The 19,854-nt window shown below is 50.6% G+C and overlaps 1 protein-coding gene across 5 annotated transcripts in view; it reads left to right on the top strand.

Moving 5' to 3' along the window:
- AOPEP (aminopeptidase O (putative)) overlaps positions 1 to 19,630 on the top strand; it is a 333,964-nt gene extending 314,334 nt beyond the window's left edge. For 3 of the 5 annotated variants that reach the window (XM_059141103.1, XM_059141101.1, XM_059141109.1), the window contains 3 exons: positions 14,126 to 14,212; positions 15,833 to 16,067; positions 19,109 to 19,630. In XM_059141103.1, the coding sequence (XP_058997086.1) occupies positions 14,126 to 14,212; positions 15,833 to 16,063 (318 nt within the window). In that variant the 3' untranslated portion in view covers positions 16,064 to 16,067; positions 19,109 to 19,630. The other 2 variants (XM_059141102.1, XM_059141104.1) reach the window with 2 other exon arrangements.
- Positions 19,631 to 19,854: the final 224 nt, after the last annotated feature.

Below are 19,854 nucleotides of genomic sequence, written 5' to 3'. Positions count from 1 at the left end.
TGAAGCGGAGTCTCCAGCTGCTTACGGCCCAGCCTGCTCGGTGGGCTGCGGCGCTCCTGTGCTTGCAGAGCAGCACATTTTCGATGCGTCCCACCCGAGTATGCTCAGCTGTGTGAGGGGCCTGTCCTGCCGTGAATCAGAGCCGTCTGTCCGGCGGCTGCTTCACCTTCTGTGCTCTCACCCTCTGGGCCCTTCCCTCCTCCCTTCTCTGGGTGGGCAGGCTTGTGCAGCCCCACTGGGAGTTTTATTTTTAATGCTTCTCTAGGTAGCTCAGTGTCTGGATCAGCTCTTGCTTCAGGGCTGCAGCTGTGTTCCCAGCGCGTCAGGCCTGCCGGTCAGGATTTCGGCACGTGGCACCCAGGCTGGGGTTGTTCACGGGGTGCTGCATGTCACTTGGGTGGGTGTCGGCCTTCTGCACGCCAGTCCAGGTTATGGGCCCCCTGGCTTCCTTGTGCCTGCGTGTCACCCATGGCGTGGGAGGGATGCCACGTGCTCCCAGGCTTACGGGAAGAGTGCTAGAAGACAAATGTTACCAGAAGCTGGGCAGAGTCACACGTGTCCTCATAGGTCATTTTGTGCCTTGCCTGCCCCTTCTCGTTGCCACCACCTGAAACGTGGGGCGGTGGTGGGGGGATATTTGCCTTTCTTAGCCTGGAGAGTAACCCTAAGTACGGGAGTCCCCCATCGTTTACATCCTGAGCTACGAAACTACTAACCATATGTGGGGCTGCTTTTAACCAGGATGGAAAATGAGCTGAGGGGACCTCAGTTCACAGAAATACATTGTCTACAGTTTTGAGCATATTGTCTCAACTAAAGAGCCATGAAAGTTAAAAAATAGAAGTTTAACTGATTCTTGGAACAAAGGCTATTTTCTAAGATCCCTTGTAAATGATGACTTTCCTGCCCTCTTTAGCAGGTCTCTTGAACTGTAGCAGAAGCTGCTGTGGTGGGGGAGGTAAGGGTTCACGCAGCTTGGCTCTGGGACCTTTTTCCCCAAGAGGTCCCCAAGTGACCTTGAAGTTAATTTCTTTCTATGGACTGCAGATAAGCACTTCAAAATTAGGGGCGCACCTTAGGTGAGTTTTCAGAAATTACAGAATCCGTAGCTCAGCATCTTACTTGTCTTAGATGGGAACAGAAGACATTGGTCTGGAGGGTCTCCAAGGTGTCCTCCCTGCTCTGGTGCTTCAGAGCCGGAAAATTAATTCTCTGGGAGAGGCCGTTACCAGCATCAGCTCCTCCCCTCATTGCGTTCAGGGAAGTACTGAGGGCTGAAAGGGTTGGATTGGGTTGGAGTGGGACAGCTGGGCACCGGCCCTCTAGTCTCCCGTCAGGGGACACGCCTTCATGGCCGGTCACGGGGAGGGAAGGGATGGCGCCCGCTCCTGATCTTGGGAGCTCCTCATCCATGCCTTGCTCTCTTCCCCGGCTGAGCACCTGGTCCCGGCCAAGGCACTGCTTTGGTAAGGAGCTCCACTCTAGTCCCAGACCCCTGAATGGCTGGTGACCACAGCCAAGTCGACCCCTTTCTGGTCCCATTTTCCTGTCTGCACAGCCTTTGCCTGGACAGGACTGCAGACTTCTGGCTTTTATGGTCACAGCCAAGTGGCAAAGAGAGTTTCAAAAACCAGTTTTACTCTTAGACTTACTGTCATTTCCTACTTCCTATTTCATTTTCTTTAACAACGTGCATTGTGATGCAATAAATTGATTTTATGACGGACCAAATGGGTCTCAGCCTGTGGTTTGAAAAATGCCAGGCGGGGTGACATCGGGGTTCTCCTCACCTCTTCCCCTAGTTCCTCCCTGGGAACCATGGAGCCTCTGTCTCCTCATGATTAAAATGGAGCCCTAAACCCCTTCTTCATGGGACTGTTAACAACACGATACTAGAAAATGTGAGCATTCATGGCTTTCGTGTCATTTCTGTTCACGTCAAATTCACAGTCTTTCATTTGTTGTGAAATGGTCAGATTTTGGTATTTATCTGAAACAACCTTTATAGGGGAGAGAAAAGCATAAGCTAGCTGTTAGGAGCCCCTAACCATCAGATGACAGCGTTCTTGATTGGGGGATAGGGTGCAGGGGAGAACTTGCTGTTAATCGCGGTTTCCTAACCTTGGCACTTCCAACATTTTGGACCAGGTAATTCTCTGCTGTGGGGTGCCCTGGGCCTTGTAGGAAGGTTAGCATTGCTGGCCTTTACCCATGAGGCGCTAGCAGCAGCGCCACCCACCCCCGATTTGGCAATCAAAAGTGTCTCCAGACGTAACCAAATGTCTCCTGGGGGCAGAGTCACCCCCATTTAAGAACCCCAGCTCAACAGCACTGGCTGATTCACAAAAGGCAATTTTTTCCTTTTATCTAATAAAGTGCTTGACAGTTGGTTACAACACAGCATGGAGGAGCTAGAAAGGTAGTTAACGTTTAAAGGCCATCCTGAGTCTGCTGTACTTCTGAGGCTCCAAAGAATGTAACCTTGGGAGAGGTGAAAACAAAATCTCTCACCAGGAAGAAAAAGAAGGAACTTAGAACTAACACAGCAGTAGCAAGCAAATCTGAGGAAGCAGATTAGCAGAGAGGGACAAACCTGTTTTACCACTAGAACACAGAAGAAGCCATGCCAGCATCTGACTACTCCACTGCGAGAAGGGCACGTTCAAGGTTGATTGCAAATGGAAAAACATCGAACAGACCTTTCCTCCTCTTCCTGCTGAAGAGCCCTTGAAAACCCGATAAATGGCCCCTCCCATGGTGGGCTTCACATATGTGGGGAGGGCGTGTATTTGGGTACGTGGGAACTAGGAGAAGTCATTGTTTGCTGGAACAGAAAACACCGCAGTGTGTCTTTGAAGTCCGGAGGGGATGATTCCAGGAGTGTGGTGGTCTGACAACTCTGGTGCTGATTTCTGATTTCGTTTGGGTCCAAAGCATAGTTTTTGTGAATTGAGAGAATTTCATGTTTCACAGATCTTGGCATGTTAAAAAGGCAGAGAATAAAAGCTTAGTCCGGGGGCACCTGGGTGGCTCAGTGGGTTGAGCCTCTGCCTTCAGCTCTTGTTGTGGTCTCAGGGTCCTGGGATCGAGCCCCACATTGGGTTCTCGGCTCCGCCGGGAGCCTGCTCCCCCCCATCCCTCTGCCTGCCTCTCTGTCTGCTTGTGATCTCTCTCTCTCTCTCTCTGTTGGGTGAATGGATAAAATCTTTAAAAAAAGGTTCGTCTGTTGCTGCATCTCTGAATTCTAAAGCTGACCCATTGCTCTGATTGTGCCTGTTCCTTTGAATGCTAACCTTCCATTCAAGGTCACTGTCATCTTCCGAAGTGTTCCGCTCCCCCTTCCCCTTCCCTCCTCTGGTTGCTTTTCCATAGCATGCCAGCTACAAAAGAAATAAGGCACATCTATTTTGTTTTCCTCACAGAACAGTTTAGAGGAGAGGTTAGTTGTTGTCTCTTCAGGCTCTGTTGCCACTTCAGGATGCTCATTTGGTTACATTTAAAGTGCTGCGTCCTGAACCCCGTGCCTCCTCCTGCTCAGTCAGCCCCCACGCATTGTACCAGCAGAGCGATGCCTCGTCTGGCCGTTGTGGGGCCCGTGAGCCTGCTGCTGTGGGAGAGTGGCCCCGGGCAGGAGAGCCTCTTCCTCCCTCCTCTCAGAGGCTGCGCACACACCCCAGGACCTCCCCACATCCTTAACCATTGTCTGGAGGTGCCCTCCTGGCCTAGAGCCCCATGAGGCAGTTTTGGGATTAAGCATTAAAAAAAAAAAAAAAAAAGACGACGACCATCGTGGAGAGTCAGAATGGTGTGTGGCAATTAGCGAGGTGGTTTTTCAGGGTGAGTTATGAGGTGGGAGTTTCCCAAAACACCAGCCATATCCAGCACGGGGCAGTTTGTCACAGTTTCTTTGCAGGGACGAGGGGTCCTACTTGGTGATTTGGTGACATGGTTAAGCTCAGGTTGCAAGTCAAGAGGTTAAAGGCTGTTGAACCCCAACTTTTGGATGTGACCTATAGAGTGAATTAATACCCAGTTTTTTTTTAAAAAAGCCAAGACCGTGCTTTGGAGCCAGTGGAGGGGGCGGCGGCGGTGGTGGTGCTCAGCCATCTCTTTGACGGGGTATTGTAATTCCTTTTCTAGAGTTTTGAAAGCTTGGGCGGGATTGAAAAAAGAGATTTTGGGGTAATTTTCTTCAGTTGCTTTAGACATACCTGTCTTTTGAAACCTTGTGCCTTTAATGATGTGGGGAAAAAACAGAGCTCTTACATAATTCTTTAGTTTTATTTGTGTATTTTTCCTTTGTTGTATTTGGTTTCTGAAACCGTTTTTAGAACATTTCCTTCCAAGTCATGAAGATATCTCTAGGTCTTTCTTGGAGTTTTCTTTCTTTGTTACTGTTCGGTGCCCCTAGGTTTTTTCTATGGAAATCTTATAACAAATTGTCCCCTACTATATTATGGTAAAGGAATTTTTTCAGAACTTATCCAAAATGAAGAGTTAAAAAAACTTTTATATTTTAGATTAATATTCCTTTCTTGTTCCTGAACCCAGGGATTTGTATTCCATTTACCTTGAATCATTCTAGCATTCTGGGGCTGTTCAAATGTGTGTTAAGTGATGAAGATAAAAAAATGAGCCATTAATGGCATAATCTGCTCAGTGTTCCTTAGATGGACGATTTAAATAAACACTTAAAATCAGTCGATGGTATTTATAATTTATCTGTAAATAGAAAAAAAAGGAAAAGAACATTTATGTTGGTGCTTCTGGGTTCTTTATTCTTCCATCAGTAGATTAGGTATTTCATACTCTATTTCTGTGCTGAAATCTGCAGTAGAAAAGCACACTGTTGTCTACGAACACTGGCATCTTTTTCACACAACTGAACGGAGCCATATTCACATGTAAAGTGTCCCGTAAATACCCTGAAATGGAGGGGGCACTTGTGCCAGAACTCTCCGTCTTTCCAGATTGCTTTTCTCCCCTGGACATGTCTCCTGCTCCCTAGTTTCCCGTCACACCAGGATTTGAGGGTTGGGGGTCTAGCCTTCGAGCTGTGGAAGCCACGTACCACACATGGGATGCAGGTTCTGCCTGAGTTGTGTGGGGGGCCTCTCCCCGGGGCAGCTGCTGTGGGGCGGGGGGCAGTGCTCTGTGGCTCCCACACTGTGTTGTGGCCACGCACGCCCTTTCGTGTGAGTGTTTGTGCTGGTCCCTGAGAGCAAAGGGAAAATTGGATTTAAATTGTTTAAAAAATTAAAAGCTCCCACTTACATCCAAATTGTGGCATTTTGTGTGTGGGTCAGTGTGTGAAATTTAAGGACCAGCTACACTTTGTGGGGTGGCAGGAACATTGATTTTTTAAAAGCTACTTGGTCTGCAGGCTGTTGCACTTGCACCTTGAACGACATGGAGCCGTGTTCCGTAGCCCGAGTGGTCTTGCCAGTCTGTGGGTGGGAGCAAATAGCTTTGCTGTCAGGTCACCAGGTAGTTTCCTCCAGAACAGACTGTAGAGCAGTGCCCTTTGCTGAAACAGCCTTCCCAAGCTTGACTCCTGGGTGGTTTTTAATAACAGCTTTGAGAAATAATTCAGAGGCCACTGGAGTCACTGTTTCAAGTGTACAGTTCAGTGGTTTAGTGTCCTCGCAGAGTCGTGTGACCATCACCACAAATGATTGTGGAACATCCTCCTCCTCCTTCAGAGAAACCCCAGTGGCCTGTGGCTGTCCTTGCTGTTGTCCCCGCCCGCAACCCCGGTCCTGGGAACACACTCATCTGTCTGTCTGTCTAGATTTGCCTGTTCTGGACATTCATACAAACAGGATATGTGACCTTTTGTGACCGGCTTCTTTTCACTTCGCGTCCTGTTTTCCGGAATCCTCTGTGTCTTAGCATGTATCAGCACTTCATTCCTTTTGTATTGCCAGATAGTTCGATCGGATGCATTATAGCTGTTATCCATCCATCAGCTGAGGGACAAGGGACGGTTTGCACATCTTGGCTGCTGTGAATAGTGGTTTTGTAGGGAGGGTATTGAAAGAAATAGCCATTAAAAAGAAGGGAAGGGAGGGTGAGATGTTCGCAGCATGTGTGCTATGGCTAGAAATTGGGCTCAGAAGGCCTCCTCGTTCCGGAGCTGGTGTCTTCCTTCTGCGCTGTGGTCGTGCAGCTCCTTCTCAGTCTTCTGCTCCCCCCACCCCGCCGTTCCCTGGGGCACCCTGTTACGTTCTCTCACGGCGTTTCTCACAAAGGTATTGCTGGTTTCCTGGATTTTGCTTAGACCTTCTGTTGACTACAAGTTTCAAGAAGACAGGAGTTGTCTGTTTTATTCACTACTTTATCCTCAGCATCTGATACTTACCTGTTGGAGAATGACCCTTCCTGAGTCTCCAGGTCTTCTGGAACAGCAGCTAGCACCTGACGTGACTAAGTGATTGGAGTAGGAAACACCTCCAGGAGGGAACGGTCCTTTCTGATGGAGTCAGGGAGGCCCTCCAGCCTCGAGTCTGCCTCTGAGGAGAGGTAAGAGAAGGCACCGGTGTTCCTTCTGAGCTTATCGGAGGAGGTTACCCATGGTCCCGCTTTCTGCCAACTTTAGTAAAAGTCTTCTTTTCAGTACCGGCTGTGTGTCACATGGTAACGAGAGGAATCAAGAAGGTGGAATGTGTTTCTTCCTAATCACAGACTTCCGCGTTAGAACGGACTGCCATCCAGTGCTCAGTTTTGTTGGGAAAGGAAGGCAAATTGTGCCATATTTCAAGGCGGACCCATCATGGGCTCCTGAGTTCTGCTTTTTGAAGCCACTTGCACTGAATAGCATGAAATAGGTCCACAGGAGAAGGAAGGAAGGTTAGAACTTGCCCTTTTGAATTATGTCAGGCTGCCTCTGCTAGTCCTTGACGTCTGTCATCCCATTTATCCTTCCGGGGGCTCTGGGTGGACATGCCAAGTGTGAGGCGGTCCTGAAGGATCCGGGGTTTGCCTGTTGCTGCAGCTCTGGTTACATCTGGCTGTAACCGGTTACAACCAGTTGTCCGTCCCCGGCTGACTCAGGCCTGGGTAGTAAGAGCCCTGAGAGACCAGACAGCCTGATGCCGCATTTGTTGTCCTTACCCTCCCCACCCGGCTTTGTGACAGCCAATGCGGGAACTTCTCGTTCCTTCTTGTTTCAAAAAAGTGCATGAAGGTGGCAGCTGAAGGGAGCAGGGAATATGGGAGCAAAGAGAAGTGCTGGAGTCACGGCACAGATGTGGCATGTCTTGAGGGGACAGCCACACAGCTGAGGGGTCTGTCCTCTCTCTGGTGAGTCACACCAGACCATCACACAGGCCGCGGAAGGCAGCACTGGCTTGGAGAAGCGGTCTGTCCTGGAGCCACGCTCCGCGAAGGCCTTCTTGCTGCCAGGCTGCCGAGCCGGCTTCCCTCGCCAGCAGGAAAGCCGCTTTAGAGCAAAGTTAAATCTAATTTCAGACACAAATTGAAAAAGCAGGTTCATTTATTGCAGTGTTAGACTTAGTAATTCCCACAAGCCGTGAGCCTTGGTCTTTCTGTTTACAGATATAAAATGGAACTCTCAATGAGGTTTAATGGGCTTCCCAGATCATGTTCCCTAGATAGATTTTTTTCCCCTTTAACAGTAAATTTTGAAATCAAAAGGACTGAAAAGAAAGGGGAGTACTTCCTGTCATAAATAGGAATGGGTGACATTCTTCAAAGCATTTTACAGCTTCCAACTGTGCCTTATAATTTCCAAGTAGCTGGAAAGCATTCTGAGTCTTTAAAAGGGCTACATTCGATCAGGAACATTTATCAAACATTTGTCAAGCCAGGCATCGAGACGGGGCCTCGAGATGACCTGAAGGTGCCCGGCCCCTCTGCTCTCCCCAGGCTTATGTTTCAGGGTAGGTACGTACATGGGCAGACAAGGGAACACGTACATGGACAGACAAGGGAACACGGCCTGTCCACGAGCACTGGGGACGGAGCAGATCTCATACACAAGCTGAAGAGAGTGGCCAGTGGGCGTGGAGTGCTGCTGGGCTCGGCCAAAAGGGTGAGGTCAAGGATGTGCACCGAGAAGATCCTGGGCCCAGCGCCAGTGTTGCTGAGTGAGGCAGGGCTGTGGCAGTGCCATCTCATGTCACAGCCTCCTTGTTAAAAAGCCAAAGGCAATTAACACACTTTGGGACTTTTGGGGGACACACAGACTTTAATGGAGCTGTGGTAAGTTAACAGAAGGGCATCCCCATCACTGTTTTTGATCAAAGGTTTGCGGGCTACGCTACACTAGTAAGCCCAACAGCGGCAGGCATTGAAAAGGAAAAACACAAAATAATATATCCATGTTGAACGCTGCTGTGAAGATCATCAACGTTTGAAGATAAAACAAGGGAAGCAGTTCCCTCCAGAGCCACAGGTGCTTTTTCAGGCTTGGACAATGATGTGCACCAAACCAAACCCTGGCTCCAGAACGACAGTGACAGAAGCAGCGTGGCTGATTTCCTCTCTCTGACCTGCGCACGTGTGTGTGGTGGGGGCGGCTCGTGGTGAGGAGAACCAAGCCTGGGGGCATTAACTGAGTTACCAGAACTAATTTTTTTTTTTTTTAAGATTTTATTGATTTATATGACAGAGACACAGTGAGAGAGGGAACACAAGCAAGGGGAGTAGGAGAGAGAGAGAAGCAGAGCAGGGAGCCTGATGCAGGGTGATCCCAGGACTCTGGGGTCACGACTTAAGCCAAAGCTGAGCCACCCAGGTGCCCCCAGAACTGAACTCTTGTTTTTACATCTGCAGCAGTGTCTGCTCAGCCTTTGTGAATCCATTTATTCTTCAGGCACAACAGTTCTGAGTCACTGGTTTTCAAACTTCAGCTCTGAGGAACCCAGGGCCCTACAAGTTTATGGTTTATTTTAGAGGTGTTTCCTCCCTGACGTGGAGGTTTTTAAACTGCTTGAAGAACCACTAACATTATTTTCTCTAATTTGTCTTTAGAATGTTTCAGAGTTGACTTTTACTGAAAGTTAGAAGAATGATGTTCAAGAAAAGTTTGAAAACCACTTTGGAAAACTAGTCTGTTAGTTAACAAGCAGACTTACAGGGAGCATTCCCATAAAGAATGTTTTATTTCTTTGAAATAGCTTCATGGAAAACATAAAAATTAAGGGAAAAAAGAAGAAACTTGAGGTAAAAGCTATAAAACAGCCTTAAGAATTGTGAGGTGTGACTAAGTATGGGATCTGGGTGTGTGGTGATTCAGAGGGAAACTCCAACAATGTGGGGAGACTAGGAGTGAGCTGGTGTAGGGGGTCACTCTTCCCAAAGACTGCGTTTCCTTGATGTCAGGTCACCTGTCCATGCATGATGCCTTATATACGCATTTGTGCTGGGCCCACTGGCTCGAGGGTCACTCTGTTTCTGAAGGAATTTAACCCACAGTGAGAAAAGGACTCAGAGGCCCCACATTTAGGAATGTACTAGATTTCCCAGCAGGACCAGGATGGAGGCCAGCTCACGAGCCGGCTCACGAGGACCTCCCAGCTCTGTGTACTGTGACCTCATGCAGGTAGCTTTGGGGCTTGAATGTTTACCAGCACCCCTTCACCCGCCTCACTTGGGGACCTGGGGTGCAGACTTCCACCATACTAAGCAGGGGTCAGCAAAGTATAGCCAGGCCAGCCCCGCCCACCCAGATAAATAAACTTTTATCTGAAGATAGCTGTGCCCACCTACTTATAGACGTCTAGGCCGCTTTGGCAGTACAGTGGCAGATGGGCAGCAAAAAGCCAGAAACACTGTCTGGCCCTTGACTGAGAAAATTTCCCAACTCTTGTTCCAGAGTTTGGTAGGAAACTGGTTCTGGATACATGAAAATTCTCAGGTTGAAAAGACATTGGGGTGGGGAGTGGACTTATTCTTCAGCAGTCTCTCTCCTGTTTCCAGGAGAGAACAACTAAATAAGGGGGAGCCCCGGCATGTCCTGATGAAGGTTAGGGTCGTATCACACAGAGGCCCCGTTGGGTCATGGGACTTGTCCTCTTGAATCTGAGACATGGATTGGGAATACAAATGACCCCTATGAGGCAGGTCCCAGTTTTTGAGCACCACGGCAGGTGAGGGGAGCGGACCAGAGGTAGTTCAGCTCAGCTGAGCCTTTGGGTAGTAAGGACTTCTTTGAAGTGGCAGAAACACCATGGGGCTGGGGCTAAAGGCATGGCTGAGCTGAGTGTTCTGTCTCCACAGGTGGTTTGGGAAATTCCCAGTGCCTGGCCCCTGGCCCCCAGGCCTCTCCGCCCCTCTCTGGGGGCACCCTTGCTGCTCCTCCCACAGGGAATCTGAGACTCCTGAAACCAGTCGCTGGGCAGGCAGAGCCGGGGCCTAGAGGCCTGGGGACCTCATGCCCCTCACCCCCTCTCCACCCGAGAGCCCAGCCCTGTCTGCACCTTCCCTCGCAGGCCACTCTGCCTCATACAGCTTCCAGGCCACCCTCTGGACCAGCAACCATCTGACAGGCACCTTGCTCTCATTTCACCAGTTAACAGCACTTCCTTGAGATGATATTCCGAAGGTTCTATAAACTCAGTAAATAACAGAACTTGTGAAGTGAAAAAGCCAGAAATATGCCACTTCTGCTAAGATGACAAGTGCTCACTATATGGGACTCTTCGCTGCGCTCGCCATGGGCAAACCTCAGTCCGTCTCCACAGCAGCCACAGGAGCGGCGCTCTTCTTCCCCACCCTGGGGCGCAGGGCCGTGCTGCTGGGGCTGAGTGGCAGACCTCCGGCCTGGGGCCTCGGGCCCTGTGGCTCAAGGCATGGTGGGTCATGAAATCAATTGAGTAGACCATTAACCAGCATAAAGAAAAAGACAGAAAATAGCAGAGTGAGGGCAAGGATTCTGCGTGTGTGCGTGTGTATCCACAGGTATACGTGTCAGAGGCAGGATCCCTTTTGGATACCCAGACCCTGCCGTGTGCGCACTGGCAGAGCAGCAGGAGGGAGGAGGGTGCGGACCTGGGACCAGGCTCTCTGTCACTTGAGGCAGCGCTGCCTCTCTTCACTTCTGAAATATGCCCCTTTTCTCACCCTCTTTGGGTTCTGGTTCTTCTGCTCCCCTCTCTTCCTCCCTCCCCAGTGCTGCCTCACCCCTTCTCTGTCTGGCTGACCACACTGATGGGCTTTGGAACTAGGGTGTTGGCTGCCTGGGCCCTTCTCAATGATTCCCGGCACGAAGTTGGAGTGAGGTGAATTTGAGTCCTAGTTCAGAAGGTCATTCAGTGTTTTCAACTCTTGACAGAACTGAACTACAATAAAACATGGATCTTTTAGTGTGATTTGATCCATGTTGGCCTGTGTGAGCGCCTACAACACTGAAACTCAGGAGTGGGACCCAGGAGCCACAGAGGCTGTGGAGGCATGCGAGGCGCAGGCGCCGTTGGGGCCGTGCACTGTGCTCGGTGAGCTCACTGAGGAAGTTACAGGGCAACCACTACCCCATTATTTAATTAATTAAATAGAAAATGAGGAAGAGCAGACATACAGGATGGACCACTTTCTCCTCAGAGGCCTGCCCCAAATTCTCTGGCCCTGGCCCCCCAGCACAGAGAGCCTCACTCTCTCTAGTTCCAGTGGGGGAAGGAGTGTGAGACACCTGTGTGATGGCCTCTGTCAAAGATTATTCAGGTTTTTCGGGGATCTGGAGAGGGAATATTCTGTCAGTACCCACTTTGGAAATCTTGCTGGGAAAAATTGAGACAAATGTCATTTTGCTGCCAGTTTTTTGGGAAGATGACCCCCCCCCCCCCATTATGTGTGGTGACAAGTGGCCATGTGGATTGGGTCCTGGAGTTTAGGGGCTAAAAAAATGAGGGTTTTCTTTGTGAAAAAAGTAGGAAGAGAGGTAAAAGCCCTGTGTGTGAGCAAGAAATATCTGTCAGTCCCTCAGCCTCACGCAGCATCTCTGTGATGTCTTTTAAACATCCTGTCACTGAAATACTGAAATGCACTGAGCTCTTCTGTAAAGAAAAGACTCATTGTTTTTTTTTGCTCTTCTAGGGGAGGGGATGCCGGACTGTGCTTCCTGGATGCCATGTTGGCTTTCGGGGGTCAGAAGACTAGATCTCTTATTAATTGTGACAGTAAACTATTTTTAACAGTAAGAGAAGCGAAAGTGCTGGCTTCTTGTTGGTGTCAAAGAGCCTTTCGCTTGGGCCTCCTGGACCTTCGCCCACTTGTGGTGGGACCACCCTGCCTCCTGCTTGCCTGGAGGCCTTATTCTGCCACAAAATAGGTCCCCATTTAGGCTTTGTTATTCCTGTCCATGTGCATCAGGGAGAGGCGAGCACCCGTGTGCACGGGCGGAAAGGGATGCTCTTTCCCGAGGGCTCTGGGTGGGGCGCAGAGCAGCAGTCTGTCCCGCAGGGTGGTTCTCCCCGGGGTCCTTCTCCTGGCCTTGCCGAGCTGGCCCCCATTTTCCACAAGTTCACAGGGTGCTGCAGTGAGGACTGTGGCTGGGAGAAAACCGCGAAAGGGTGTCACACTAGTGGGACTTGGTTGGGTGCTTTCCGGGGCTCGGGAGTGTGGGGGTCTGTGGTTCTGGTTGGTGTAGTGTGACGAGTTGGCCTCTCAGAGCTCTGATCACTTGTCTTTTCTGTGAGAATATTTTAGGGCTGCCCTTTCCCTTTTATGGTCTGTTCACTTCTGTTGTCTGTGTAGGAAAGAACATCTTGGTGGGAGATGGAAAGATTGCCAAGACCCATCCAGTCCAGATTCTTCCCGTTTGTTGTGATGCTCGGAGGCTATTCGCTCATTTCCATGCGCCTCTGAAATTCCTTCGTGGATGTAAAGATCGTTGGCATCCTGGCATCTTGTCCTTGGATGTTCAAAGGGCTTGCTGCCCACAAGCAAAGGGCAGCCCCACCAGAACCGTAGAGTTAACACCCAGTCTTGGGGTATACTGTACCCCAAGGGAAGGGTTCTTCCCCAAAGATTTGTTTCTTCATTTCTACATGTTTTTTGTATATCTGTTTATAGTAGATTAAAGGAGAGATCCAGCCAGCAGTGGGTAATGATGTAATTTACAGGGGCCCAGCCGAAATGTTGAAATTGCTTACATTATGCCATTGCCACAGATGGATTACTAGGAGGGTCTTCCTCCTTCAAAGGCAGTAAAAACAAAGAGGGAAGGAAGGAAGCTTTTTTGGTGCTTGTCATCACTTCCGTGGAGGGCTGATGTTGAGGAATAGAAAGTGGTGGACTGTTTGCTGTGTGTAATTGGGAGGACTTGGGGCAGTAGACCTGGGCCTGCAACTGGATTCTGAAAACCAAATTCGGGTAGGCTTTCCACCTGAAGAATGTGCCAGAAGTGCCAGGAGATGCTGGGGCTCTACCTCTGCCAGCACTCTACCAGGCCACTAATGCTAGGACCAGACTCCCGTAATGTCTGGAGGGGGCTGGGTTTCCTGGCAAATTAATTCTGGGAAACCTTGCATCAGGTGGATCTGGACTGAATGGCCCCCATAGTGAGCTGGGCTGTTCGTGGCAGGCTGTGTAGACGTGTGGCACTCTGCGGGCATGCCTTGGAGGAATACTGCTTGCAGCAGGTGCCCTGCTCTTTCCTGGCCCCAGGTGCCCACCCTACGGGCCGCAGGGGCATGCTGTGCGTCTCCTCAGCAATGTGGACGACCATGGCTTCCTGCTTTCCTTGTGTTTATGGTCATGATCAGCAGCGTTGAACTGAATTGGTCCTCACTGGAAATTAAGCTGGCTGTGGTTTTGAAGAGAACATCTGTTGACTGCGTGTTGCAGGCAGAGCTAGGCTGGCTGGGCTGGGTGCTCCACTGCCTGGTTGTATCTTGTCTGGTTACATCTTGGTGTCTTGCAAAATTGTGTTTAAAAACCTCAGCTCATCTAACTGAACCATGTCACTTCTTCCCCTAAAGTTGACGGCAGGCTAGGAGAAACATGGTTCCTTTCTTTGTACATGAAATTAAACTAAAAATTTACAACATGTCAGCAACATTAATACAGTTGAGAGAGTAACTTTTGCTACTACAGATTCTGTCATTAAGACAGGCTGAGGAAACCCCCAGTTTGTTGCTTACTGCACTTTCTCTCCTTCCTTAAGGTTCGCCATCGATGGTGTGAACTCATTGTTAAGCACAAATATACAAAAGCCTACAAAGATGTGGAGAGGTTCCTCCAGGAGGATCAGGTAAGTTTCCTTTTTCAGCAGATGGGAATTCCTTTAATGCTGTCCCAATTGATCGCTGCACTCACTCACACAGGACCCAAGTTGGGAACTTTTCTTGCATAACAAATATTTAAACATTTTCCAAAGATCTTTAAAGACTAGGTAGGAACTTCTCTAACACATTTTGGAGCTGATTTTCCCCTCTCTCGGTGTCCCTTTAAATCATGAATCACACCCTTAGAAGCCACATTGGTTTGACGTGGCTGTGGGCCACTGTCCTTACCACATGACGCACATGCAGACCTCACAGCATTACCAGGTCTCGAGCCAGGCCGCGGCTTAGCTGTCCCCCTGTGTGTCTGTGTCTGCAGAATGGGGCTAATCAGGGGGAGCCCCAAACACCCAGGACAGTCTGGTGTGTACCTGCGCCAGCCATGCCCTGCCAGGCCCATTTCCAGTGTCCTTCCTGCAAGAACTTTCCTCACTATTTGCAGGGGAAGGTGGTCACCTTCCTGGGAGCCCGCAGGAAGCACTAAGGTGCACGAATATGTTTGGGGGTGCCTCCCTTGCCCCCTCTGCACCAGCGTGGCTGTGGGTGGTGGTGTGTGCGCCACGGATTCTGTCAGCTTTTGGAAGGCAGCCTGCAGCTCGTTGCTGTTAGCGTGACCATTGTGTGGCACCGAGCGAGCTTTGCGCCGGGCACTGTGGACTGACAGAATGGAGCCATGCTTCGGTGGCGGTGGAGCAAACAAAGGGACTTTTGAGAGGGTCCAAGTATGGAGGGGCAGCCAGTAGGGAAGGGCTCGTTCTTCCCACAAAGAAAAATACATGACTTTGTAGCAGAAGAAATGTCACATTTGCACAGTTGGAGCAGAGGTGTTTAGAAACACAAACAGGGACAAAATGTAAGAAGCAACTTAAGGTTTCTTCTGAAACTGAAACTAACTGCTTTTTAAGAGCCAACACCTTTGCCAAATAAGGATTACCAAACTCAGCTTTTTCAGGGAAGAATTTTTGAGCCCCGGCCTACCACGTTTTTATCTTGTGATGAAAACTTCATCTTCTTTTAATTTGCTCCAGCAGAATGTAATCCATGGCATTACTGCTTGGAACAAGCGAAGAGGCAGAACCAAAGGGCTCTTGTGGTCTTCCAGGATATAACTGGCCCTTTTCCAAGCTGCAGGAGAAGTGCAGGGGTAGTGTTTGCTGCCTGGGCAGGGGCGGCTGAGGGGCTCGGACGGGCTGGGCTGAAGGAGCGGGCACTTTTTCCTGGGCGGTGGGACGGTTCTCCCTCCCATGGCGCATGTTTTGTGCTGGTGTTTGTTCCCCAGCTGCGGCTCAGGACGCTCTCCTGGGAGGAAGTCTTGTGACCGTGTGACAGGTGCACGGTGCCTCGGGGGCTGCTTGCAGCCATGGGGATTTCTGTGGTGGGCATTGTGGGGACCTACCTGCCTGTCCTCATGTTTCCCACACAGTCCTCCATGGAGAAACGGTTAGGTCACCGAGGTTCTGTTGATGGAGCGGATAGCTAAGGATTCTGGGGGGATCAGTGTGAACAAGAAAGAAGGGATGGAAAACTGTAGGTTGCAGAAGTATAGCTGCTCAGCTGTCTCGTCTTTTGAGGGTCTTTGTAATTTCCAGGTGGGCAGGTGGGTGCACAAGCATCACGGACCGCGTACGTGTGGACATGACCTTTCTTTCCCTTCCTCGCTGCGCCTCTGCGCCCTGCAGGCCATGGGCGTGTACCTCTATGGGGAGCTGATGCTGGGCGAGGACGCCAGGCAGCAGCAGGTCGCCCGCCGGTGCTTCGAGCTGACCAAGGAGCGGATGGACAGATCTTCAGCCGAGGTGGTGGCCGAGATGTTACTCTGAAGAGGTGATTCTCTCCTTTCCCTTCCTCCGACGCTCAGCTCTAACCAGAGATTCCGCGTCAGACCCACATGAGGTGATAAGGAGACGCGGAGCCACGGTCCTCTGCTCTTGCTTCGTGGCCAGTGGCCTGGGAGTGCAGGCGGCCCAGGTGCCTGCGGGCAGCACAAGGCCCGGTCTGGCCCGAGGGGGCCTGGAAGCAGAGGCTGCCACCCTGGCAGAGTAGCTCTCCTGCACGCGGTTTTGGCCAGTGGAGTTTTGTTCCTTATAGGGACAAAAACACAGGCGAGCACTTGGAGTAGGTGTAGGTGGTGGGCTGGGGAGGCTGGTGGAAGGACTAATCCAGCCATCCAGGTGAGCATATTCCCGTGTTACCCTGAACGCTCAGCTCAGTGCAGATGTCTGTGTCCGGCCCCCCATCTGCAGAACTTGAGGGGCCTCCCGCCACAGTGCACCTCTGGACGGCTCTGTGCCCGGCTTATGTCTGCCCTTGTACCGGAGCGGAATTTCTCTGGTCTGCACGGGAGTGGGAGTCCTGAATTCTTCAAACTGCTTCTGATTAATAGTGCTTGGAATTGACCTGTTAGATTTACATCCTAGAAGTTCATTTTTAACTAGGTTTCTGCATTTTAAAAGTCATCCCAGTGGTCTGGGAAGCTCTTAGGTAGAACTGTGGGGTTGGAGCACAAGCCGATAATGGCTGCCATGGCTTTGGCTGTCTTCTCAGTTGTTCTTCAAGATTTTATGTGATATAATAGGGCCGAATTTTACATCTTTTTTTAACTTCTCATCAAATCTCAAGTATTTTTGATGTCTATACAGCTTCTTTACATGTAGAATTCTTAATGGTTATTTAATATTGTATGTAGATATTCTAAACCTGTTGTCAGATTTTCAGTGTGCTTCTGATGTTTTGCTGTTAACAAAACCATTTCTAACATGTTGAAGTATCTTATTTGAAAGAACTCTTGGTACTAAGAAGAAAAAGGGGTTCTGAAAAGTATGATCCTGTTCTTCCAGAAGAGTCCAGGAACCATGTTTGACGCCAGGAAAAGGAAATAGTTGGGAGTATTTTCTACGATTGTACGTCTTGTAGTGAAACAGCGGTGTGCAGCCCCCCTCCCCCCGCCCATCCCCGTGATGGCAGCACATCCTAGGCCGAGCTGTGCCAGCAGAAAATACTGCCTTTCTTGCCACCACCCTTGTGTAGCTGTAGTATAAATCCTATTTCTCTTAGATTTTTATTTCGTGGAGAGTTTGGGTTTCTTGAAGACTGCATACAGTGGGCTGGTTCCCCCGCCATCCCCTTGCTGCTGCTTGTGGGGAGCCATTGTGAGTTTTCAGGGTAGCCCTGGTCACAAGTCTGCTCCCTTCTGTGGTGGATGAATGCAGGGCCACATGCACGCCCCTTCTCCGTAGCCCCTTCTGTGACTGTGGCACCTTCCAGCAGGAGACTCCCCAGCCCCACTCGCTGAGAACCCAGGCCCCTAGGTGGAAGTGGCGAAGCACACAGGGGCAGCTGTTGGTTGCATTTTTCATTTCATTTTCCAAAGCTGCATGGGTGTGTGTGTGGTTGCTTCTGAGCCCTTTTGCTGTCGGCTAAGCCTCTAGGACACCAGGTAAAACGCCCAGCAAGCCACAGTCAAGGCCACGCGGTAGCTAGAGGGTGGACGGCGGCGCCCGGCATGGGCGGAAGGCGGCGCGTGCAGTGTGGGCCGTGAGCAGGCACAGTGCTGCTCCGAGTGCTCTGGCTGCTTGGGTTCCTGGCATGCTGATTTGTGACTTAAGATTAAAATCACATTGCCAGGGATTACCACGCAACCATGACCTTGGCTGCTCCTCCAGAAGCTATAGTTCTCTCTCTCTGCAGTTCGGAGAACAGATGCATCTTGTAGCTCTTCTCCGGAAACAGAAGAAGCAACAGCCGTGGAAGATGCTCGGCAGCCTGTTCCTTATGCCCAGCCGACGACCTCTCTGCCGAGGTGCAGAGCTTAGCTGATTGGTGAACAGTGACTGGTTTCCGCCTTGTTCACAGTGGCTAAGTTCTGCACCTGAAGAGAAGGTGAGATGGGGACAGTTAAGTCGGAGCTGCTGGGGCAGAGGCCGCCCTGAGTGGCCCGCTTGGTGCCAGGCGCGATTCTGGAGGATGCGAGACCCGCTCAGCTCTGAGGATGCACTTTCTCCTGTCGTGAATGCACGAATATACCAGAAGTCTGTGGAAATAATAAGTCAACTAGTTAGACATCTGCCTGAAAAGTCAAATGTGTTGAAAGCTGCAAAAATTCTTCTTCTATAAAAACTAAAGCCAAATGCATCACCAAAAAACCAAGTTAAAACTATGTCAGCAGTTGGTTGCATGTGAGTAGGGCCGGTGCTTTCCAAGGCGGCCCCTGGTTTCAGTTTCCCCGAGCACGGTAACCTCTGTTTTGTGTCCACAGCCCCCGCAAGACGGCGCCGCGCCCCGAGCTGGGGCACTGCTTCCCGGGCTGCCGATTGGACCCGCCCTCCGGTGCCTACTGAGCTGATATCAGTTCTCATTTTACACACTGGCTCAGTTCAGCAGGAACAGGAGTCGAGCCCTCGAGCAAAAAGCCTTCCTGTTTGTAAGTGCCCAGAGGCTCCGGAGCTGGAACCGCGCTCACACGAAGACCTCACGTCGGTGGCGGCGGCGGCGCCCGTCTGTATGTGGCCCTGGGGTGCGGATGCTGGTGGAGTCCTAGCACTGTGTGGACTCGGGGGATGAGCTTCTACTCCTAGAGGCAGAATGTAGTTAGCGCTGCGCCGGACGCGGGCCGGGCCACCTCTTTGTGGTGCAGAGTTCAGGCTGTGGAAGCAGGTGGAGTGAAGGGGCCTGAGCTGTGTGGTGGAATGAAGGCTGGGGTACGGCTGCTGGCACCCCACTGGTGGGGTCGTGAGATGCAGCCGGTCTCGTCTCTCCTCCCCCAGGGTCCTCTCCAGAGCGGAGAGCAGAGGCACGCAGAGGTACAGGTTTACAAGAATTCCTTCGTTGTTACCAGGCAGTAAATTTTATTGGTGTTTCCTTTGCAGGAAAGATCACAGTGAGATTCTTTTTCATGCATCTACGCCTAGCCCTAGTGGAACCAGGATCGCGTTGACCCTGGACATCAAAGAGAGGGTAATGGGGCTGCTAAAGCCGTCAGCCAGCAGCATCCACGCCCTGGTGCTTCTCTTTCCGGAGGCTGCTCTCCCTGGAGCTCACGGGCCACATGGTGCCTTTGTCCCTTGCCCTGAACTTGCCACCTCAAGATACTGAATCTGCATTGGCTCTCTTCCATGAGGTGAAGGCACTTCTTTCACCCAGATGCTGAAAGCTGTCAGAGATACATTGGGAAAGCTGCTGGTCGTTTTGCATTGATCCCCTCAGCACATGGCTGACCTGGAGATTTCCAGCATTCTCGGAGGTCACAGTTTCTGTATCCTGGGACCAATGATGATAATTCTCTAGATCTGTTGAGATTCTTCCAAAATGTTAATACTCTTGATGTAAAAGGGCAGGGTAAGAATCCAGGACATACTCAAAATAAAACGTAATGGATTATTCTTTTTGTATTCCTGTGTGCTTCTGAATTTAATGTTTTTTAAAATGAGAAATGGTGTCACCCAAGGGGTATTCTTTGCAAGCTGGTCTCGTCCCCCTCCTACCCACTCACCTCATCACTGTCCTGGGGGGTTGCTGTCCTGGGGCAGCTGTGGGAGACCCTGCTGCTGGCACCTTTCCCGCGTGTGCCTGGAAACCAAGCTGTGGCGCCACTGTGCAGCCACCAGGCTGCGTG

The sequence above is a fragment of the Mustela lutreola genome, chromosome 12, assembly GCF_030435805.1.
Source record: "Mustela lutreola isolate mMusLut2 chromosome 12, mMusLut2.pri, whole genome shotgun sequence".
In the NCBI taxonomy this organism is placed as follows: domain Eukaryota; kingdom Metazoa; phylum Chordata; class Mammalia; order Carnivora; family Mustelidae; genus Mustela; species Mustela lutreola.
The sequence above is the reverse complement of the archived record's forward strand: the minus strand, read 5'-3'. Positions and strand labels throughout refer to the sequence as shown.